This window comes from Tenrec ecaudatus, chromosome 1 (assembly GCF_050624435.1).
Source record: "Tenrec ecaudatus isolate mTenEca1 chromosome 1, mTenEca1.hap1, whole genome shotgun sequence".
NCBI lineage: Eukaryota > Metazoa > Chordata > Mammalia > Afrosoricida > Tenrecidae > Tenrec > Tenrec ecaudatus.
The window spans coordinates 236,494,315-236,519,828 of record NC_134530.1 but is presented as its reverse complement, the minus strand read 5'-3'; the positions used below and the strand labels follow the sequence as shown (position 1 = coordinate 236,519,828).

The 25,514-nt window shown below is 40.7% G+C and overlaps 1 protein-coding gene across 1 annotated transcript in view; it reads left to right on the top strand.

Moving 5' to 3' along the window:
* USH2A (usherin) overlaps positions 1–25,514 on the top strand; it is a 987,589-nt gene that overhangs the window by 395,958 nt on the left and 566,117 nt on the right. Inside the window, exons 25-29 of the mRNA XM_075540576.1 lie at positions 1,381–1,511; positions 7,245–7,518; positions 13,171–13,374; positions 13,508–13,588; positions 16,679–16,873. Coding sequence (XP_075396691.1) covers positions 1,381–1,511; positions 7,245–7,518; positions 13,171–13,374; positions 13,508–13,588; positions 16,679–16,873 — 885 coding nt within the window. The remainder of the gene's footprint in view (positions 1–1,380; positions 1,512–7,244; positions 7,519–13,170; positions 13,375–13,507; positions 13,589–16,678; positions 16,874–25,514) is intronic.

The following is a 25,514-nucleotide window of genomic DNA, read 5'->3' as shown; positions in this document are numbered from 1 at the left end:
TAACGATAACAGAGAAAAACCTCAATCAAATAAAAGAAGCAGCAGCAGAAAATGTTAAAAACCAGAACAAGTTTTAGATGGGTCCAAAGGAAGATGAAATGATAGGGTGTTAAATTTTAACCTAACTGCATCTGCAATAATCCTCTTTTCAGTGTATTCTGCTTGCTGCATGGCTATTACCATGTCTGGTTTAGAGTCAGAGGGGATTAACCAGAGGCTTAATCTTCATGTACTTCCCCTTCACTTTTTTAATTAATTGAGATTAATACATATATCAAATCATTTTACAGTTCAATCTCATCCGGCAGAATTGTACATTTGCTACCACAATCAGTTTCCAAACACTCTTTTTCTATATGGACCCCTTGACGTCATCACTCCATCACCTCACCAACCCCTGTGTCACCCTCCCCTAAAAGTCTTATTCCACTTGCTGACTCTAGAAGTTTATCAGTTCTGGTTTTCACACCCCCCAAAACAAAAACAAGCTTATACTACACCTCAAGAGGGTGACCCCCAATGGCATAACACTCCTGAGAAAATATCAAAACCCCAACAATCCAATATACTTCCCCAAATGCATACGATTTTGGAAACTAGATCAGGTCTACCATGCATCCTAGGGGGACTGGTGAATTGAGTATCAGTCAAAGGCAAAAGCCTGAGTTGAACAGTTACTGTAGGTCTTAAACTGCCTTTGGGACAGAAATCTAAGTACCATCATCCTCTATGTACTTTTCTTTACTCTTTTCTCATTGGCTAAATTCCGCATGGCCAGTGTCTCAGGATAACAATTCATGCTGCCCCTTCTCTACGATTGCATCTGGGATGTCTTAGCATGTACTTGATTTTCTGTTGGGAGAAATATGCTCAATGAGCGTATCTGTGTTAGAGTCCTACAATGCCTCTTAGGATGGTGGCATGACGTTGTAATTGTCGGAGACAATCGAGTCCATTTCAGTTCAGGGTATGTCAATGAGTAGAGCTGTCCTGCAGGTTTCCTGGGATACAGTCTGTAAGAGAGAACCTGCTGGGGGCGGGGTGGGGTGGGGGATTTTCTCCCAAGCAGTGGCTTGGTCTGTTCAAATTGCTTTCCTTTCCTTTAGCAGCTACGTGTTAACCATTGCATTACCATGGTCCCTTTAGGAGCCTGAGAGCTTTAAGGGTCATTACTTGGACTGTGATCCACATGGTGGGCAGTTTGGAACCACCTGCCGCTCTGAGAGAGAAAGACTGGACTTTCAACTCCCTTATACAGTTACACTCTCGGAACTGCATAGGGGAGTGAGTGGGAGCCACAATTCACTGGAGTGCAGGGAGTTTGGTTGTTGTTGATATTACACCAGACATGCTAATATATGCATTTTCTTGTCTTTAAAGGATTCCTGGAACTTCATTCATATGTATTTCGTGGTGGAATGGACTTTGAGATTTCCTTTCAGTTCCGAACAGATCAATTGAATGGACTGCTGCTTTTTGTTTACCACCAAGATGGACCTGATTTTCTTGCTGTATGTCCATTTATTACATTTACTCTGAAATGTCATGTCCAACTTTAAATCTATAAGCTATGTGCTAAGATTATACTCAACTGAGATTTTTTTAAGTTTTATTTTTCCTTTTGTTCACACTCCGCCACTTACTAATTATGAGTTTTACAGTCCTATCTGTTTATATTATAAGATTATGATGATTTTTTAAAATGCAACATTTTAGGTAACATTTTAGTTCCACCAAAATAGATGAGAAACTAAGGAATTGAGACAATCCAATTTCATTTTAGTGGTTTTAGAAGTCTAAGCTAATTTCATTCTCGTTTTTGAACTGTCCGGAGCATATTATACCAATTTTGCTGCTAAGGTAAATGGGAAGGTACAATTGGTAAGAAAGAAACAATGGAGGTTCATAGTGACCCCCCTGTTCGGTTCTGAGACTGGAACTGTTTAAGGGAGTTGCCATCAAATTGATGCTGACTCATAGTGACGCTATGGGATGGGGTAGAGCTGCCCCTCTGAGTTCTTGAGGCCTTACCTCTTTCCTGAACTAGAAAGCCCCATCCATCTCCCACTTTATAATGTCCATTAAACTGTCTACTTTTTTATGTGTATGTCCCCTACTGGAACATGATCTCCATGAGGACAGAGGTCTTGGCTGTCTGCTTTGCAGATGTATCCTCTCTGCCCAACTTGATACTTAAGATGCATTAATAATTCAATGAGAATTGTTGAATGAATGAGTGAGTGGCCGTGTGTTGTAACAGCCATCATCAGAAACCCTGTTATGTGTGTTGACTCTCTGGAGATTGTAAAAATTTTCCTCAATTGACTTGTCTGCTGAGTGGAGACCCAGAACCCACCTGTAGACAATTGGACATCTCATCACAGAAGGGTCACAAGGAAGACAAGCCAGTCAAGTGCAGTATAGCACCGATGAAACGCAATGTTCCTCTATTTCAGTGGTTTTCAACCTTCCTAAGGCCATGACCCTTTAATACAGTTCCTCATGTTGTGGTGACCCCCAACCATAAACTTATTTTCGTTGCTACTTCATCACAGTAACTTTGCTACTGTTATGAATTGAGCGACCCCTGTGAAAGGGTAATTCAGCTCCCAAAGAGGTTGCAACCCACAGGTTGAAAACCACTGCTCTAGTTCTTTAATGCTTCCTTCCCCCCACTATCATGAACTCAATTGTACCTTACAAATCCGATTAGACCAGAACATGCACACTGGTACAGGTGAAAGTCCACAACCCAGGGAATCCAGGATAGATAAACCCCTTAGAGCCAACAAGGAGAATAGAGATACCAGGAGGATACGGGGGAGGTTGGGGGGAGAAAGAGGGAATAAAAAAAAAAAGAGGACCTGATGCAAGGGGCTTAAGTGGAGAGCAAATGCTTTGAGAATGATTGGGGCAGGGAATGTATGCATGTGCTTTATACAATTGATGTATGTATATGTATGGATTGTGATAAGAGTTGTATGAGTCCCTAATAAAATGTAAAAAAAGAAAAGAGGAGAAAAAAATGATTAGGGCAAAGACTGTACAGATGTGCTTTATACAATTGATGTATGTATATGTATGAACTGTGACAAGAGTTGTATGAGCCCCAATAAATTGTTAAAAAAAAAAAAGAATCCCACCCCAGGGGAATGAACAACATAAAAGTGGGTGAAAGGTGACAGAGGATGATGTAAAATGTGAAAAAGAATAATTGATAACTTGTCAAGGGTTCATGAGGGAGGGAGGGGAAAATAAGGAGCGGATATCAAGGGCTCAAGTAGAAAGAAAATGCTTTGAAAATGATAATGGCAGTATATGTACAAATATGCTTGACACAATAGATGAATGTATGGATTGTGATAAGAGATATAAGAATCCCCAATAAAATATTTAATAATCATAAAAAACAGTACAAGTATCTAATGAATATTCACATATCCTACTATACCACCATTCATTCCTCTGGGTTTCTCCACTCATTGCCTTTTAAAGTATTGGAAATACCGTTTGTACTAGGTAGTTATGTTAATTCAGGTAAGCCAATAAAATACCTATTTAAAAATTATTGTGTTTGAACTAGTATAGATTGCCTATTTTGTGCTGGGTTCTCCCTTTAGACCCTTCCTGCATAACAGTGAAGGAAGTACAAGGAAGTAGATATTCTGAAAGCTTGTATTATAATCTTTCCTATCTGAGACTTTGGGGTTCTCAAAGATTACCTCTCCACATCAATTCTTCTTGATATCCTGTATATATATATATGAGCCCTGGTGGCATCGTGGTTACTCACTGGGCTGCTAACCATAAGGCCAGTAGTTCAAACCCATTAGCTACTCTCTGGGAGAAAGATGAGGCTATCTACTCCAGTAGAGTTAGAGTCTCACAAATCATCAGGGGTACTTCTGTGTGCTAGAGAGTGGCGCTGAGTCAGAACTGCCTGGATAACAGTGGATTCTATTGAATTTACATGCTATTTACCTTATATATGTAAGAAAATCTCTCTTCTGTCTTATTTCTACTGATGTCCTGAACTCCCATTTTCAACTCCATCACCCTGGATCACCGCACTCATCTAGCCAGATTACCAAGGATCACAGGGGAACTGATACAACCATGATGATGAGTTGCTTGGAGTTTCAGGGTCGCTAATTTTTTCATTCATTATTTTGACATTTTTTTCAGGATTTGTTGACAGAATAGATGTGGAATGTGAAAGAAGAAAAAAAGTTGAATTCCAGAACTGCCACACTGCATAACCTTAAAACCTTCTGATTGTCTCTCACAGATAGAGCTACTTGAATTAAGCCTCACACTTTTCTCTCCCCACACAGAAAGGGAAAACTAAGACACAAATGAGCTACACTGATACGCTGACCACCAAAGTTCATCATTTCCCTTTGTTTTTGTTCCCTTCCTTCTCCTACAAGACCTTCGTCTACTTTGTAGTTCAAATGTCCCTCCTCCCTTTGCTCTTCGAAGGCCTTGGCTGACAAAGTGGTGGAACTCCATTCATCTTTATTTATTTATTTTACTTAGAAAAACCTCTCTACTCTATGTTCCTTCCCTTGACAGTCAAGTAATTTGAAAGTGGATACTCCTGATATTTCATCTTTTCAACAGATGCTCAAATCGGCACAATTATCTCCTGCCCTCCACTAAAAAGGAAAAGCCATTTTATGAAACTACCAATGATCCTTATACTTAGGAATCAGGTAGCTAAGTCCCAATCTTTATCCTTTGTGATCCTCCTGTGCTTTCTCCCTTTCGTCCTTAAAAGATTCTTCCCTACTGACTTTCCAAAACACCAGCTTCTCCCGATTGCCATGGAATCTTTATGGCTTCCCCATTTTATTGTTCAACATGAATAACTAATAATACTCAACTTTCATCTTAAAGAACTTGATCCTGATGACGGGCTTCATTGTTTTGCCCTTTTCTTTTCACTCCGTGATTCATACTGATTGTGTGACAAAATAATATTGCTTATTTTATCATCAATTTTCATCGTTTTACTAGGGCATCCCCAGGGTAGGTATTTTCATGGGGCAATGCCTCCGAGTTTCTCCTGAATGGTCTACAGACACGTTAAGCTCGGCATTTCTCAGGTTTAACTCGTGACACACGTACATACCTATGAGGATATGTAAACAAAACATCTTCTGTTCCTTCTAATGCTTTCCATTTCGTGATGATGATAAAATATCTCGCTCCTCTTTGTTATGGAAGACACGAAGAGAGTAGCCTTGATTTTCTTTTTATTAATCATTTTTATTGACTTTTCTCCTGAAAGCTTGCTTTTAAAAATATCCTTTAGACACAATTTCCCTGTCATCATCATTGTTTTCATTTTAGACTTTCATCAGTTAAAAAATCATCATCTTCTTTATTAACAGTATGCTTTTGGTGATAGTCCAAATCAGTCCGTCTTTTATGTTCTTTTTGTCCTCCTTCTGAGTGTAAGATTGAACTTTTAGAGCAAGGTAATTTTAAAGAGGATATGGTCTATGGCTTCAGGCAGATATAGATTCAAATTTTATCTCTATTCTTGCCTATATTCTCTGTGACAACATTCTTTCCTGAGAATCTTCGTCTCAGCACCCATAAACAAAAGGAATACCCACTTTCAGAATTGTTGTAAGCAAGGTTACAGATGATTTATGTGAAGTATTTGGTTCACGGTCTGAAATTTAGTAAAGGTTTACTATTTATAAATTAACACTATAGTTCTAATGATTGGCTACTTAATTCTCTATTTCAAATTCCTATTACAAGAGAAAACATGGTTCTCTACCTCATGCTGCATTCTTCAAAGTCTAGCCTTGATGCACCTGGTGAGAATCTTTCTAATGGATTTCTTTCTCTTATGTACCCTTTGTATGACCTAACGTTATACCTTTTTCTCAAAACATGCCCTTGTACATGTGATCCTCTCAGAGGATCGTATATTCTTCCAAAATATATTTTTCAAGCTTCTTCAAATTCCTAGGGAACACAAGGCATCTCCTCTTTCTGCATCCATTGTGCCCCTTCCTCAACTTGATTAGGGTATCCCCTCATTTGGTAGCCTCTGCTATTTGAGAGTGGAATGTGTGAGAGCCACAGGTTCATGAGCATAGTAGGAGATTCACCATTCATTAAATCAGGGACAAATACACGGACCATTGTTTACCCTGATGTGCTTTGCACTGTTGCTTATATAAAATGGAAGTTTTCTCTGGCATTACCTAATTAATTTTGTTAGATATATCTGATATCAAAAATTTCATATAACTTAAATAGTTGCTTACAGGCTGGCATTAAAACAGTCCTGAAAATGAAATGAAAATATAATGAAAGTTTTCCACACATGTTCAAGTCTCATATTTGGGTTCTAGTAAAATCAGGACTGGTAGAAAAAAATCACTATCATGTAACATTTCAAAGGAGGTTTTCCGTTAACTTGGTGACTCTGTAGGATAAGCAGTGAGCTGGTGATTCAAAACCCATGAGCTGTTCCGCGGGAGAAATCCCAAGCTGTCTGTGCCCACGAAGATGCCCAGTCTCAGACACACTACAGTGGGTTGCTCGGAGCCAGAATCAACTTGGCGACGGTGGATTTGTGGTTCTGTTCACCTAGAACATAACACATCAGTCTAAAACAAAGAAAAGCAATTATGTTATTTAGAGACTTAGAACAACAAAAAGGAAATATTGAATCAAATTTATCTTACAAATTTCAAGTTGATTTCACCCATCATGAAATTCCGCTTTAATAAAGGTTGACATTTCATTTTATTTATTGTTCAGCATTATCCCTTGTTCCTCTAACCCCTTAGTCTAAATTGATGTGGGAAGTAGTATTTTCTCATTTTCTGAAAACTCAAATAAAAATAGTGATTGTTCAAGCTGATGTTGTTCAATTATCTAGTCTCTTATAGCAACATTCAGTTTTTGAATTACATCACACAATCATTTACTAGGTAGGAATTTATTTGACTCACTACAATATTCCTCATGTCACTACAATATTCCTCATTTATTTGACTCACTACAATATTCCTCACTACAATATTCCTACAATATTCCTCATAAGTTACATATTTATATGCTGCTACAGTTCTGTTAAGAATTAAGTACGTTTCTATCAAGTGCTTTCAGTGACATTTCTTGCGTTCCTTCAAGAAATTAGCTTTACACTCTCTCCCAACCTCTTAGTCCGCCCTCTTTTTCAGATAATTATTTTCATGTTGTTTTAAATGCAGGTGGAACTAAAGAGTGGAGTATTGAGCTTTCTGCTAAATACCAGTCTCACCTTTACGCAAGTGCATCTCCGGCTGGGCCTGGACTACTGTGATGGAAAGTGGAACAACGTGGTTATGAAAAAAGAAGGCTCAGTCATATCGGCAAGCATGAATGGACTGACAGAGTACATGTCCGAATCCGGGGCCCCGCCTCTGACGGTGGATTCCCCGGTCTATGTAGGAGGAATCCCACAGGAGCTGCACAGAACATATAAACACCTGAGTTTGGAACAAGGTAATCACACTCTGGAAGAATTCACAAACGAATAGATTTGATCCATCCAGATGTTAATGGCTCTATGTAGCACAGAATCAAGCTGTGAGCAGTGTCGACTTCTCCTCCTCATCCACCCCCCTTCTTTCTCAGGAGGAATTTTTTTCCATGTTCAGTTGCTTTTGTATACAAATATCGTTCTTTTTTTTAAAAACAATTTATTAGGGGCTCATACAACTCTTATCACAATCCATACATATACATACATCAATTGTATAAAGCACATCCATACATTCCCTGGCCCAATCATTCTCAATGCATTTGCTTTCCACTTAAGCCCTTTGCATCAGGTCCTCTTTTTCTTTTTCCCCTCCCTCTCCACTCCCCCCTCCCTCATGTGCCCTTGGTAATTTATACAACGTTATTTTGTCATATCTTGCCCTATCCGGAGTCTCCCTTCCCCCCCTTCTCTGCCGTCTCTTCCCTAGGGAGGAGGTCACATGTGGATCCTTGTAATCAGTTCCCCCTTTCCAACCCACTCACCCTCCACTCTCCTAGCATCGCCCCTCACACCCTTGGTCCTGAAGGTATCATCCACCCTGGATTCACTGTGCCTCCAGCCCTCATATGTACCAGTGTGCAACCTCTGCCCTATCCAGCCCTGCAAGGTAGAATTCGGATCATGGTAGTTGGGGGGAGGAAGCATTCAAGATCTGGGGGAAAGCTGTGTTCTTCATCGGTACTACCTTGCACCCTAATTAACCCATCTCCTCTTCTAAACCCCTCTATGAGGGGATCTTCAGGAGGATTTTTAAGTTCTTAAAAAAGAAAAAAAATCCCGTTTTCAAATAGTTTCATCTGTTACTCAAAAAATAGATCACTATGTCTATTTATAATCAGTATATTTATTTCAACATGTCTTCATCAAATACAATTCTAATTAGTAAATAAAGGTATTCATTTATGTGTTTTCTTAGAACATTCATAAGGTACTAGTTCTTTTGGTTACTGATCACTATCTATAGTAACAAATGGGAACACTAATAACTTGCTGTTCACATCTAGGAAAGATGGCTGGGAAACTCATTTTTTTCTTTTTTTACATATAGATACTAATCCTCCCTCCCTCCCTCCCTCCCTCCCTCCCTCTTTGACGGAACTCTCAAGGATACCTAAGAGTTGGTATAGTTGAATTTCAAATATATTCATGGAAATCCATATATTGTTGATTGTTAATTACTGTTAGACAAAGAAATGTGCTTTACTTACAAGGAAAGCATTTTAACTCACGTGTTTGATGCGTCTGTTAACCTATTTGTATGAAATAGGCTAACAATCACAAAGGACATCTTGTGTGCTAAGCAGGATTCAGAGAGCGTTAGATGAGACTCAGGGAGACAGTGCTTCCTAAATGCAGATGAGTGTGGTGCTGTTGTTCTCTTCTACGCTCTGCAGATGTGGAAGAACACATAGGAAAGCAATTGCCCAGATCCCCTGCTAGGACGTAGGCACCAAGCCTAGGACTATGTCTCAGGGCACCTGAGGTCAAAATCCACTCTCCCCATCACCATCAAGTGCTCTCTTTTATGGCCATTGGCAAGGGATCATACTTTATTAAATAGGGACAGTGACCAAGTATGCTCCTTTCCAGATATTGTTCTCTGTGTATTTTTAAATCTCTAAACCTTGAATGGTTAAAGTTTCCACGAAACATCCTTTGCCTATTTGCTAAGTACATCAAGATTTAAATGTCTTTGGATCGAAAATATATGGCGAATGCTGAGGAGACTTTTAGAAGAGGAGTAGTAAGGAGTTAATGAATAACTGGGGTGTAAGACAGTAATGACATTTTCAAGGCACTTAAGATGTAACAGCAGCTAAAAATATGACATTCTTATAAAGGCTTCTCCAGGAATTCGGGTTTCTGAGCTGGCAAACCCTTGCATGAATGAGGTGCCGTGCTTGGCTCTCTATCTGGGAGGGAGAAGCACAAAAACAAAAGCAGCTCCCTTTGTCTCGCAGGCTCTAGAGACATGGCTCAAACTAGAATTGTAAAATGAGGATGAGAGACAGCAAAAACATCACCCCAGACCTGAGGGGGATACTTTAACCAGCAATATAATACAATTGATGATACAGAGAGAGATTTTATTTATGAACAGTATTCAGCGTTATCATGCTAGTGTCATCCACATGGGCACTTCTCAAACCACGGACAGAGCACATTGAAGTGTAGGAGCTGGAGTACAGTAACAACTTGATACATTTACTATTTTATAAAGTCATCTGGAGAGGGTGTTAAATATGCAGCGTTTATGATGCTGTAACAGGAGGCTGATTGAGATGCCTTGAGAATCATTGATCTGTATCAAGAAGAATAGTCATTGCGTGGAGGTGCTGCGTACATGTAGTGAGTTGAAATCAAAATGAATCATGGACAAATCATGTATCTTTCCAATTTATTATTAATGATATTGAACAATTTATCTGCTTCCTTTTCTATGTGTCTTAATTAGCACACTCTTTTAATTCTCCTTAGAGGCTCTGTTTTGTTGTATTTGATCTGTCATTTTCTTTTCCATTAATATGGTAGTCTTACCTTGAATCAAATATTAATTCATTGCCCTCTTGTTTTGGAAATATTAATTCTTACTACCATTGAGTTAATTCTGGCTCATGGTGATTCTGTCCTTTCCAACGTGATAGTGTCTTGTTCATAAAGAGTATGTGTGTGTGGCAGCAATCCCCAACTCAGCTCCATGTGTCCCCTCTGTTAAACGTTTGTGCAGTTTCCTGAGCAGAAATGTCAAACCTCATTGAACTGATCTCTGTTTACACAAAATAGCCTGTAATTCAAAGTAACTTCTCTTCCCTGGCCAGCTGGATGCCTTATGGTTCTCTAACCAAAAAAGACAGGTGAATACTCCAAAGCCATTTCACTCTCTTTCTCTGTTAAACTTAACAGAGCTGCTTTACATTGTGGTCATCCCAAAGTCAGCGGGACAGAAAGTGTCCTCTATTGGAACCTCTGGGAGCTTCCATCGCCGAAGGTGAAAGCTGGTCACTAGCATATGATTAACATGATGGGAAACCGCTGACCATGTTGGGTATGCCAGGCTCTGGAGTCCAAAGAGTGGAATGTAGCGTTAACTCTCCCGTACACATATTTAACTGGGAGCATGTTCTGTATCTCATGTCATTATTGTGCCGTCCATAGCAGCAACTCAGAAGTCCAGTACATTGTGAGACTACTGTCACTCGCTCCTGCTCTCTTGCATAAAATCCTGAAAGCATCTATTTTTCCTCGGTGAGCTTATTGAATCATCATGTTAATTACAATAGCCTTTTTGGCACTTAAGAAATGCGGACTTAGATAGGTTGCTTCAACTTCCCGAAATGGCAAGCCCTTTCCACGATCACATATCTTTGTCTACATTTTATTTTATTTTTTAAACCTTTTATTAGGGGCTCATACAACTCTTATCACAATCCATACATACATCAATTGTGTAAAGCACAACCGTACATTCATTGCCCTCATCATTTTCAAAGCATTTGCTCTCCACTTAAGCCCTTGGCATCAGGTCCTCTTTTTTCCCCTCCCTCCCCGCTCCCCCCTCCCTCATGAGCCATTGATAATGTATAAATTATTATTTTGTCATATCTTGCCCTGTCTGATGTCTCCCTTCACCCACTGTTCTGTTGTCTGTCCCCCACAGGTAGATCTTTGTAATCGGTTCCCTCTTTCCAACCTACTCTCCCTCTACCCTCCCAGGATCGCCACTCACACCCCTGGTCCTGAAGGTATCATCCACCCTGGATTCCCTGTGCCTCCAGCTTCTATCTGCACCAGTGTACATCCTCTTGTCTAGCCAGACTTTCAAGGTAGAATTTGGATCATGGTAGTTGGGGGCGGGCGGAGAGGAAGCATTTAGGAACTAGAGGAAAGCTGTATTCTTCATTGGTGCTACATCACACTCAGACTGACTCATCTCCTCCCCTGGACCCCTCTGCAAGGGGATCTCCAGTGGCAGACAAATGGGCTTTGGGTCTCCACTCTGCACTTCCCCCTTCATTCACTATGGTAAGATTTTTTTTTTGTTCTGATGATGCCTTATACCTGATCCCTTCGACACGTTGTGATCACACAGGTTGGTGTACTTCTTCCATGTGGGCTTTGTTGCTTCTGAGCTAGATGGCCACTTGTTTACCTTCAAGCCTTGAAGACCTCAGATGCCATACCTTTTGATAGCCGGGTACCATCAGTTTCCTTTGCCACATTTGCTTATGCACCCATTTGTCCTCAGCGATTGTATCATGGAGGTGTGCACCCAATAATATGATTTTTTGTTCTTTGATGCCTGATAACTGATCCCTTCGGAGCCTCGTGATCACATTGGCTGGTGTGTTCTTCCATGTGGGCTTTGTTGCTTCTGAGCTAGATGCCTGCTTGTTTATATTCAAGCCTTTAAGACCCCATATGCTATATCTTTTGATAGCTGGGTACCATCAGCTTTCTTCACCACATTTACTTTTTCACCCGCTTTGTCTTCAGCAGTTGTGTTGGGAGGGTGAGCATTATAGAATGCCAATTTAATAGAAAAAAGTATTCTTGCATTGAAGGAGTACTTGAGTAGAGGCCCAATGTCCTTCCACCACCTTAATACTAAACCTATAAATATAGGCACATAGATCTGTTTCCCCATCCTCATATATATATTCGTATATGTACATGTCTTTGTCTAGACCTCCATAAATGCCCTTCGCCTCCCAGCTCTTTCCTCTATTTCCCTTGACTTTCCTCCTGTCCCATTATCATTCTCCATCCCCACCTGGGTTTCAGCAATACCTCTTCATTACATTACCCTTGATCAGGCCTCCCGTACCTCCCTCACCACCAATTTGGAGCACTTGTTCACTTGTCCCTGGGTTTGTTAACACCACTTCCTTACCCCCCAACCTACCCCTATCCCATTTCCCCCGGAACTGTCGGTCCCGTTGTTTTTCCTCCAGATTGTTCATCTAGCCAATCTTATTTAGACAGACCTGTGGAGATAATAACATGCACAAAAGCAAGACAGAGCAAAACCAAGCCACAATATATATTAAAACAGCAACAACATACTACTGACGAAGAACAGAACAAAACACAACAAGAAAGAAAAGCTTGTAGTTAGTTCAAGGATCGTTTGTTGGCTTTTAGGAGTGTTTTCCAGTCCAGTCTGTTGGGGCACCACGCTCTGGCCCCAAAGTCCTCCTTCAGTGTTCCCTGGGGACCTGGTCGCTCCACTCCCTTGCTGTTCTGCTGCACTCCCCCAGTGCTTTGTCTCGGTGTGATGGGATCAGGTCGGGCACAAAAAAGTAATGGAGAAGGAGGAAACACAGACCTGAGGAAGGACAACAAATGCTTTTCAGTACCCAAAGCTGGATTTAACCACAGGCATAAATACATTTTCCCCACCAAACAGTAGAACTAGGCATCTCATTCAACCTTTTCACCCGAAGCAAAGCAAGAAGAGGCATAGCGAATTTCTCAAAGAAGCCCCAGAAGTTTGACAATTTGTATTTGAACCCCACCCCCACCACATCAATTATAGTACTTCAGAGGACAAAAATGATGGTAATTAATGACTCCAACCCGTTACGTGATACTAATCCCTTACTGTTTGCTAGGTTTCGGTGGCTGCATGAAGGATGTTGAATTTACACGAGGTGCTGTCGTTAAGTTGGCACGTGTGTCCAGCCGTGCTGTCAGAGTCAATCTGGACGGATGCCCATCAACTGACAGTGCTGTTAACTGCAGGGGGAATGACTCCATCGTGGTTCACCGGGGGAAGGAGCAGAGTGTTTATGAGCGCGGTCTCAAGCCTTTTACAGGTAATGTGGACAGCCTCTAAATTCAGAGTTGCATGGTTCCTCTGCACTCCCAATCCCCATGACCTCCCAGAAGCCCCACACTGGGGCTAGATAAGTAAGGTTTTGATATTTCTATTTTTTATTTCCATTTAAGAATACCTGTATCGAGTGATAGCTTCGCATGAAGGAGGTTCAGTATATAGTGATTGGAGTCGGGGACGTACCAAGGGAGCAGGTAAATGCAATTTACTTTAAAATATATGTGCACCATACACACACATGGTTGGGTACCCTTGTTAGGGCATGCTTAGAAAAGCAGACCCTATCACACAGCAGTCATCTCCCTGTTACCTCAAGAGTGGGCTTTCCTTGAAAATGGCTTAGTACGTTAGTGGACTTGTTTGTTCTTCTTCTCAGTCTTGGCTGAAGTTTGATTCCTTTCTCTAAGCATGAAAAAGGAGAGTCAGGTGGTCTTAAGGTTTTCATAGGGGCATACTTATGGTAACATGCCTAAAATAGAGCCCTGACCCACTGCGTGGTTCGGGAAGCTGAGTTGGGATGACTGTTGGCTGAGACTGGCTCTCGCTTGTTTGTGTTGCAGAGAGTCCTCTTTGAACCCCGGAGCTTTGTTGCAAACAGCTGTGTCTTTTAGCACACCACAGCAGATGTTGCTAGGGGGTTGAGTATTAGGATCATACAATAACTCCCAGGATAGAGTTGGGAGGAAACTGCCAATTTGTCTAATTTTCTTTATTTGGAGGAAAAATTACTGGGAGATAGAAGCCACGAGATCTAATCACAGAGCATTGACATGTTTTAACCTTCTAGCTGTGGCTATCACATCATTCAAGACAGCCTCATCATGGAATAAAGTCGGTCATGAAAAGCTTTGTGAGTGAGTGGGCCTCTACTATAGTGGGTCTAATATTTTTCAGAAAGGCAAGAGAATTTCTAAGTTCTTTCCGTTTAGGCCCTTTGAAGTAGGTTTATCCTCAGCAAGTCACACATTGTCTAAAGAGGTGCTTTTCACTGAAGTAAAAATAAAAAAAACCCAAACTCACTGCTATGTAGTTCACATCAACTCATAGTGAGCCTGATGGTAAGTTTTTTTTTTTTATGGGAATAGAAAGTCTCATCTTTCTCTATAGTGGCTGGTGGTTTCGAACTGCAGACCTTGCAAATCGCAACCCAACTCCTAATCCTAATGTTCAGGAGGGCTGACTCTATTCACCAGAGCAGTCTTTCATCTTTCTTATCAATCATGGGTTGCCAGCACAGGCATCCTGTGAAGACTTTTCTTTACCTAATAGATAACCAAGTATTTCAAAGCTGCGGTGATTGTGGGTGTCAAGTTGATTCCAACTCTTATACCCAAACCGAACTCACTGCCATCAAGTCCATGCCGACCCAGCGACTCCCTGAGGACTTCAGAGACTCGATTTATGAGAGTAGAAAGCCCAGACTTTCTACTTGTGGTTTCAAACTGCTGACCTTAGAGATCTCAGTCCAAGGCATAGCCACTCTACATGGCAGACTGAGGCATCCTCTGAGAGTCCTTAGGCAGGACCCTTCGTCGGAGCAGATCGCCAGGTCTTCTTTCCTGGGGAGCCTCTAGGGGGTTCACACTGCCTAACTTTTTCTAAGCAGCTGCACACTCAACCCTTGTGCCACTGGGCCTCTGAGATGGGCGATTAAGAATTCTTTTCAAGGCTCTCTACCAAGAGATTTTCTAGAAGAGAGCAGCTTTTGACACTTTCCATGGATGATTGAAATGATCATCTATTAAGTAGAATAGATGAATGGTATCTTAAAAATGCTAGGACAAGCTCTAAAAACGTTCATCTGGTACCTGCATGCTGTCTGCCCCTGGTCCACACCCCTCTACCTTAGTAACAAATATGCTGTAAAATTGGCCTTGAGTCCCAGTCAGCAATGGAAATAGATGGCTTGAAATGGCATTCCTTAAGCAGCTCGCTAGCCTCCATTTTGCGTGCCACGGTGCAAATAGGCAAATAGAGGTCTAAATTCATGGCAATGATCTAACAACAAAGTCATATGCCATCAATCCATATTTACAATCTGACCACAGCACCGAGCAGCTACGTGCTCCCGCGGGTTGGAGCATGATTGCACTATTTAATTATTCTTGAGTGAGTCTTGCTCTGCCCCGCACGAGCAGACCATCTGTTAGGCAGTACTGGACTATGCCCTGTACCACATTGAGAGCGAGCAGCAGCATCACCACACCTTGTCGGTTCGCTGTGTGGCCGGCACCGCTGCCTGTGGGCGCCTGGGATGTTTCAAGTGCACAGATCCGAGTGCTTCCCCTCATCCTCTGCGGTCACTTTGTCTCCGCGAAGCTGTCCGATTTCATGGGTCTGAACAGTCCAGGCAGAGGAGGGTATTTGATGTGGGCGGACCCCGTGATCCTCCTTTGACAGGGCTCAGGAGGGCCTGGGCAGTGAGAGCAGGTCGCCCATCCATCATCCTGCCACGGAGTTCCTTGGGCTTTTTCTCCGGGTCCCCCGGGCAGTCAGCTGTGATGAAGTTGTTACTGATCAGAACGATAGAAACATCTAATAAATAGTTAACGGCTATAGATTTTTAAGAGTCGGGGCTGAGCACGCCCTGCTTCCCTGTGAGACTTTGCAGTTCCTGTCCACAGTCTCCTTTGGCATGACTCTTTGAGAGACACTTTGAGGACAGCTTCTCTGAGAATAGAGGTTGTTTCATCGGAGGACCACCACCTTCCCCCCCTCCAAAACCATGCCAGGAGGAAGGCATTCCATATAGCATGCTTGGTCGAAGTGCTTGTTTAACGTTTTATTTGAAACGATTTCATTTTTAAAACTGGGACCAGAAATTCAAGGACCATGCCATCACATTTGGAGATTTTTTTTTTTTGCTAAGTCATTGAAGATATAAAAACGTCACACCACTATATGTATAATAACAGTCTAATTACCTGGCTTCAGAGGGGGCACATCATTATATTGCTTGAACTTCTTATCTGCCCACCATCCACCTCCTTCTTTACGAGGGATGTTTAAGCGTGTCGGGGACATGAAATGTTTTTGGAAAACCTGGACTAGACTTGAGATCATGTTATGTCAATGGAGTTTTGATCGTTTTGAAATATAGCTTAAACGGAATGGCTTAAGATGTGCAGTCATATTAAATCAATGCTGAAAAGTTACAACTGTAATAAATTGTATTTATGCTAATGGCTGAGTCTGATTTACTGCGGCCGTTAAAAGTGAAGAATAGGGGCAACAGTCTTCCCCGAACTGCCATTTTCTCTATTTTCGATTTTATTCTTCCACAGCGCCACAAAGTGTGCCAACCCCCACCAGAGCCCGCAGCGTAAATGGATATAGCATGGAGGTGACTTGGGATAAACCTATTGCGGTTCCTGGTGTAATTGAGAAGTACATTCTGAAAGCATATCAACAGGACCATCCCCAGTCGTCTCTGGTACCCTCAGCCAGTGCGGACTTGGTCAATACCAGCACCTTCACAGGTAGCAATTGCTTCAAGGGTATCATTTCCATGTTATTTTAAAAATAAAACCGTTTCAGCTTCCACCCCCAAATACATTCATGCCATAACACATTAACAGAGGTTTATATTATACATACAATTGATAACATGTCTATGATATGTGTCTTCTGCTTAAAAACAACAACAGCAGCAACCATGTAATGTGTTGACAGCCTGCATCTCCCCAGGATAAGAAGGACACGCCTGCAATATGCTTAGATGACTGGATCACCAGGCTGATATTCTCCCTGTGCCCAAAAGATGAAGGCATGGGCAGCCCTAGCCAGTTAACATCCCAGCAGCAGCCTTTCAGGGATCTGATGTCTGCTCTACACAGGATCAGCTTACCTATTTCTCCGTGCAAAATTTACTCCTTGGGACTAGCCCAAGTTCACACCACCATTTATTATTGTAAAATTGCTCATTAAACCTAATTATTTCAAGGTGGAGGAGTCTGAGGGTACCAGCAGTTTGACTGTCAATTCAGTGAATCAATTTTGCACAGTGGGGCCTGCCATGCAGAACGATCAGAGGGTAGCACCCTCGTGCCAGTGGAATAATACGTTCCAGGCTCAAGGATGGGCATCTGTGGTAAGACAGCCATTTTCCGTTTCAGGAACCACTAAAACACACTTACATGGAACGTCACATTTAAATATTTGCCCAGAAACCAAAGGCAAAGGGCATCAATGCATTTGATAAAGGAAAAAAAAATTGGTTCCTCCCTAGAAAACTGCATTGAAATTTTATGTAACTTTTAGGGTAGTTTCAATAATCTTTCCAATATACCTTTCTTCAGTAAAGTCCGCCTATATTTTCTTTTGGAGCCCTGGTGGCCTAGTGGTTCTGGGTTGGGCTACTTAGCAAAAGGTCAGCAGTTAGAAACCACCAGCCACTCCATGGGAGAAAGGCGAGACTTTCTACTCCCACAAAGAGTTACAGACTTGGAAACTCACTGGGGCAATTCTACCCTGTCTTAAAGGGTCACTATGAGTTGGTAGTGACTCAATGTTCTTTTTTCTTTAATGTCTACAATCCAACCATGCAACAAAACAATTTAAAATCTCACCTTCATCTTCTTTATGTTTTATAAACATGGTAAAGATCAGCCTAGATTAAGCCCATGGTTCCTCTTTGCTCAAGTTGCACCTGGGAACTAAGCAGGCCGGAAAACTTCACTGATAATTCTCAACTCCCAGAAATAAAAGGGCCCTTCAATATCAACACTAAATTTGCCATGTATTTCTATACATCCTCCTTCTCTTATTCCCCACAATAAATGTTTTTTATTTGCATATTACCTACATGCCAACTTCTCTTCATTCACCCACACTCCACTGGTGATCTTATATATAAAGACACTTTAGGCACCATAGACAAAGCAGAATCTATCTTATGGGAATTCTGTCTCTCTTTTCCTACCAAAGATACACATTTAATTGAATTTTCATTCCTTAGAGAGTTATTATTGAAATGAGTTAATATATACCCAGATGCTTATATATTGCTGGCATGTAATAGACAGTTTCTATCACTATCTTTTTCATTCTTATTTTGACTTTTCTCGGTTTTTCATTTACATTATTACGGTGCTTCCTTTTCTTTCCCAAACTAAATTCTCAACAATGACTCTTGAATCCACTTCTCCCTGCCTTTCAGTGAGAGGATATCTTTTCCTCACTTGTAGTTTTTAACCCTTCTCTCTCTCTCCTGCCATGACTCACAAATGTGGTCCCAGGACCAGCAGCAACAGCTCAATCTAAGATGTTGTTTGGCCTGTGAATCAGAATTTCCGAGGCTGGAGCTCAGCCCTCCATTGCTTCTAATGATCACTGGAGTTTGTGAACCAGTGATCCCCTGCATTCTTCCTCTGCTCGTTACATTCTCTTTAGTGGCTTCTGTTTTCAAACACACACACGCAACCCAATGAGCAGTTATTGCTCCCTTCTTTTCTCCCATCCTTGTATCTCACAGGAGATGTGTGTGCAGTCTTCTCATTTCTTCACCAGGCAGCTGCCTTTTTATTTTGCTAAGGACATAACAGCTTCCATGTGGTCGTGGCTGAAGAGTACTCCACAGGCGCACCTGCCCTGCTCAACAGCAGCCAACACCCTATTTTCCCCAGCATCTCCTGAAATATTTCTTCACTTCCATGACCTTTATGTTTCTTTCAGGCTATCATAACCTTTCAATTAAAAAAATGTTTGCTGTCTCCTTTTAACTTGCCACTTGATTTTGAAGAGCTTCAGAGTTTAGACCTGACCCCTCTTTCTCTCTTTTCTAAAGTATTTATCTAGGATATGTCATTAATACTCAACAGTATATGCATTGGCTGATTTTTTTTGGAAGTAGATTATCTAGCCTTTGTTCTTAGTCTGTCTTAGTCTGAAAGCTCCTTTGGAACCTGATCAGCAAGGTACCAACCCATAAGCCTCCACTGAGAGATAGCTGGTAGTTGTGCTGGGGTGAATTGCCTGGGGAATGTAGCATGGGTATCCCATGTGGCAAATAAAAGTTCCACCACTGCTCATCTGTGAACATGATTGGCAAGCCAATGCTTGTCTCACCTAGACATTGAAATGTCTGCATTCAACAGACCAATGAATAGTACATTGCCATTTCTGTATGGATGTTTCACATTCTCTGGTTACTGTATTCACACCCAAAATTCTGTTTCTCTTGAATTTTCACTGCAGGGAATGACAATAGATTTCTTTAGATATTATACTCATCTTTGCCTTATATGATGCATCCCAGAGGCTATCTTCCCCCCCAAAAAATGAATATTTTTTCAAAGCTATATTTTTAATTTTTTTTTACAAAACATCTTTATCACCTTCAAACACTTAATACATTGGTCAAATCTGAAATTCCATTCTTGGAAACATTTTTCAAACTTATCTGTTTGGATGACTTCCAGCACTTCCCTCATTTTTCTCTTCGGCTTTTTAACATCATCCAATCTTGGTTCTTTCATCCCTTTCCATTCATGGAAACAAAAAGAAGTCACACAGAGCAAGATCAGGTGAGTAAGATGCATTGGGCAAGAGAGGCATGCTGTTTTTTTGCCAAAATGTGGTGCCCTGAGGTGGCTGCTTATGCAAGTACATTGTCGTGGTGGCAAAAACAGTCCCCTCTCCACCACAAATCAGGCCCTTTTTGTTGCACACTGTTGTGTAATTTTATCAGAACCTTAAATAGAAAGCTTGATTAATAGTCTGACCTGGTGGAACAAAATCCAAATGCACTCTCCCCCTCACCTGAAAAACAAATGAGCATCCTCTTGAGCTTTGATTTCACTTAACAAGCTCATTTGGGGTGAGGTGTTGATGGTGTCTTCCACTGCCTTGATTGATGTTTGCTTTTGGGTTCATAAGAATAGCACCATGTCCCATCAACAGTAATAACCTTGGGGAAAAAATGTCTGGGTCACCATAGAGCTGTTCTTTCAAAACACCGATGCTCTTTTTTCTGGTCAATTAAAATCTGAGGCACCAATTTTGCAGTGGCCCTTCTCATTTCCAAATGTTCTGTTAAAATTTGTTGAACCAAGGTCCTAGACAGTCCAGATAACTTCTCCATCTTTTCAATGACCTGTTGCTGGACATTTTTCATCAGTTTGGGGAGTTGATGAATGTCCAGGATGAGGTTTGTCATCAATTATCATTTAACCTTTTTTTGGAAAGAGAAAACTACTCATAAACTTGATCCACCCTCCCCCATAGCTCAGACTTTGTAAGTTGTGTTCAACATAACAACAGTTTCTATGACATTTTTCCCAAACAGGAAACACAATTTTACAGCCAAATGCTGTTCTCTTAAATTAGCCATCACAAAAAATGAGGTTCAATGAAACAGCTTTTATGAAAAAATTCACTGTGACCAGAGAGAACCTTCCCAGGTGATGCCACTCAGAGCAAGTTGACCAGCGAAGATTTTTCTGTTTTGGGGGTAGGGGAGTACCCCCTCTTATATTTGTCATTGTTCTTTTCTTTATACTTGTTTTATTTTAATGTCAAAATCAGTAAATAACATGGCCAGTCACTCCAACTTGAGAGCTATTGTAATGCTTCACTTTCTTCACACCTCCTTTCCACGTCTGGCTGTTCATTTTCCAAAGTGTTTGTTTGATGTTTCCATGTTACCTCTTAGCTACTGTCCAGGCCAAGCCATGGGAACCTCTTTCTTAGTTACTTTCAGACCCTCTTCTGCCATCAGTCTACTCCACCTAGCAATCACAGCCTAGGTCCCTCCTCTCAGTATCTTTGGATTGCTTTTTTTTTTTTTTTGATTTTTAAAAGTCATTTTATTAGGGGCTCATACAACTCTTTTTACAATTCGTGCATACATCATTTGTGTCCAGCACATTCATACCTATGTTGCCATCATCATTCTCAAAGCACCTTCTTTCTACTTGAGCCCTTGGTATCATTTCCTCATTTTTCCCCTCCCTCCCCATAACCCCTCCCCATGAACCCTTGATAGTTTATAAATAATTATTATTTTATCATATCTTACACCATCCGATGTCTCCCTCACCCAGTTCTCTGCTGTCCGTCCTCTAGGGAGGAGGTTACATGTAGACCTTGTCATCTGTTTCCTGTTTCTCCCTCACCCTCCCTCCGCCTTCCCGATATCGCCATTCTCACCACTGGTCCTGAGCGGCTCATCTGTCCTGGATTCCCCATATTTCCAGTTCCTTGCAGAAGGGCTGTGGGGAGGCGATGAACCAGTCAGAGTGCAGTGTAGCAACAATGAAACATACAATTTGCCTCTAGTTCTTGAATGCTTCATCCCCCACACTATTATGATCCCAATTCTACCTTACATAACTGGCTGGACCAGAAGATGTTTTGATTGATTTTAATTGTGCCTTTCCAATCTTTTCTCCACTTATCACTCGTTCCCATCATTTTCTGAGCTTCCAACTTTTGCAATTACAATATGATGTAGACTCCCTGACAACTGGGTAAAAAAACAAAAACAACCCTCAAAACCATACATCATCTTGGATTTGAGTCAAAAGCCATACAAATCTCTGCCAAATTTTCTCTCTCTAACTTTGGAGATGCTTCTATCCTCTTTGGTCTTTCTTGTATGTCCTAACATCTAACAGTTGGAGAATAACATGTACACCAGAAGGATGTTGAAATATTATCTGATATGATGCTCCAGTTCTGTTACTTTTTAGCTACATAGCCAAGAACAACTCAATTACCTCTACATGCTTCAGCTTCCCTGAAAGAACAATGGGATTGGAATATACCTACCTGGTAGGGTAACTATGAGGAAAACTGAATTTATGCACGTGTAAAACATATAAGACTATGTCTGATTCATATGATACACTTTATAAATGTTACTTATCAGGTGTCTGTAAAGTATGTAGCACAGTGCTTTACCTATGGCAATCTCTCAACAAAGACTCATTATTTCATATTAGCAAACACTTTTTCAAAGTTTGTACAAGTTTTATACTCACCAACAATAAGAACGTAAGAGGGAATATTTTATTTCATCTCAGGCAACGCTGCTTAACATATAAAAGGTGTTCTTTGGCAACTTCAAATTTGGAATATAGTTTCAATTTGACTGCTTTTGATTGATCGCGAGATTAAGTAATTTCCATATTTATATATCATTTCTTTAGCTTTTGTAATATATCTAGCTGTGTTTTTCTATTGGCAGACTCATAATTTTGTGGCTTAATAGACCTCTTTCCATTTAAAGCATATCATTATACTCATCTTTGCTTTATATACTGTAGCCTATTACCTAAACTTGTCATTTTTCTTTTTTATACTTGTTTTATTTAATGTCGACATATAAAAGAATAATTTTTATAATTAATATAACATTTTCTCTTAATTTGATACTTTCCTGATGTATTTTTAAAATCACACTTTCTACCCAGGTTAGATGAATATTTATTTACCTTAGATCTACCTTATTGATAGCATATAATGAATACACTCTGAATTTAATTCTAAATCTGAGTTGAGAGAGAATAAGAAAATGGGGAGAAAGAGGCTTTTAAAATTACACCAGCTTTTCCCAATATTCTAAAGAGTAACTCTCCAGAGGAGTATACCCTCAAATGGAAAGCCAGAGCTAGAGGCTACTCGATGTACTGATAAACAGGTGAATAATATGTATGGAGAATAAAATGGGAGAACTATTGTTATTTATTTTATATACCCAATCTATTTATATATATTTTAAATCATTTTATTGGGGCTCATACAACTCTTATCACAATCCATACATACATCAATTGAGTAAAGCACCCTTTTACATTCCTTGCCCTCATCATTCTCAAAATTCGCCTTCCACTTGGGTTCCTGGAATCAGCTCATTTTCCTTTTTTTCCTCCCCTCCTGACTGCCCCCTCCCTCATGAACCCTTAATAATTTATGAATTATCATTTTATCTTATCTTACACTGCCCGGCGTCTCCCTTCACCCACTTTCCTGTTGCCCACCCCCCAGAGAGAAGGTTATATGTAGATCTCCGATATCGGTTCCCCCTTTTTACTCCCCCTTCCCTCCCGGTATCACCACTCTCACCGTTGGTCCTGAGGGGTTCATCCATCCTAGATTCCCTGTGTTTCCAGTTCCCATATGTACTGCTGTGCATCCTCTGGTCTAACCAGGTTTGCAAGGCAGAATTGGGATCATGATAGTTGGAGGGAGGAAGCGTTCAAGAACTAGAGGAATATTGTTTCATTGTTGCTACACTGAACCCTGAGTGACTCATCTCTTCCCCACTACCCCTCTGCAAGGGATATCCAGTTGTCTACAGATGGGCTTGGGTCCCCATCATGTGCTCCCCTCATTAATGATGATATGATTTTTGCCTCCGCCTTTGTTGCTTGAAACCTGGTCCCCTCGGCCCTTCATGATCACACATGTTGGTGTGCTGCTTCCATGTGGGCTTTGTTGCTTCTGGGATAGATGCCCGCTTGTTTACTTTCAAGCCTTTAAGTCCCCAGATGCTATAACTCTTAATAGTCGGGGCACCATCAGCCTTCTTCACCACACTTACTTGAACATGGTAGTGGGATAGGAGGAAGGTGTAAGGAAATAGAGGAAAGGAGCAGGAGGCAAAGGGCATACAGAGAAGCCTAAATACAGACATATACATATGTAAATATATTTGTGATTATGGGGGAAATAGAATTAGGTGCATATATTTATAGCTTCAGTAATAGGGTAGCAGGTGGGCATTGGGCCTCCTCCTGTGCACTCCCTCAATACAATAGCACCTTGCTCAGCTAAACGGTCATACCATGCTACCCACCTTCCCGACATGATCACTGAAGACAGACATGTGCATAAGCAAATGTGGTGAAGAAAGCAGATGGTGCCCGGCTATCAAAAGTATAGCGTCTGGGGTCTTAAAGGCTTGAAGGCAAACAAGCGGCCATCTAGCTTGGAAGCAACAAAGCCCACAGAGGAGAAGTACACAAGCCTAAATGAACACGATATATTGAAGGGATCAGGTAGCAGACACCAAAGAACAAAAACCATCATTGTGTGATCACCTTCTGTTTATATTTTATGTGTCAATCTATTAAAAATTAAGGAAAAGTCTCATCTATTCATGTGATTTTATCAGTTTCTTTCTGACGCAGTCATTCTTTGCATTTTTCTTTTTCTTATTACCCTTGTATTCATATTTTACATTTTAATCATTGGAGTCATGAGTTTTAGGCAGATATCTGTGGGGAGAAAATGGTTTGCTGTAGTTTTATATTCAACTTGTGATCCTGTGCATTTTAATTGGGGAATTTAATTCATTTACACTATTTTTATAATTGATATAATTGCTGTCATTCTGCCACAATATTGTATGCTTTCCAATTTTGTTTGCTTTTTAGTTTCCCCCGATGCTTTTGCTATCCTTTAATTCCTTCTCCACTAATGGATTTTAAAAATATGTCTGCTGCTCCTAATTCTGAAAAGAAGAGGCATAGATATATGTAGAAGATATGCGTAAAGATGCAGGTGGACTTTTAGTGTGTTGAATTAGGATAATGAGAGAGGAAGTGAATTGAGAGGCACCAACATCAGCTTGTATAATTATCAGTCAGAATTTCACAGTAGAGTAAAACAAAAATACTAGAAAGTTAAATGGGAGGGGTGAGCACATAGGGAACAAAGAGGATGAATTTGGTGGAAATGCCAGGGGTGTGAAAGTTGGTTGGTTATACTGCTTCGCCATTTGCTTGATGGACCAAAAGAGGATCATAGATAAAGAGTAGTTTCGCTGTTGCTTATGAGAGTCATACACCTTGCCTTTTGTGGAGATTTTAGTGTTCAAATTCATGTTGGTTCTTAGGGTGTTACTTATTTGAATCATTGAAAACTGATACTAGATACACAAAAGAATTTATTTGTTAGTTTAGGGTTCATTACCAATTGAGCTAAAAATCTTATTGAAATGTGTTGCTTTCTTTTTAAATTTTTGTCTGTTGTATACTGAGCTCTTTTGTTCTTCAGAGTTACGCCTTCTTTTTCAATATTACTTCTGCTTAGAAATAGCGTTTCTGATGTTACACGTATCTTGCAAGTTTCACTGTAGTGATCCATAAGACTGGGGTCTGATCTGTATATTTAAAA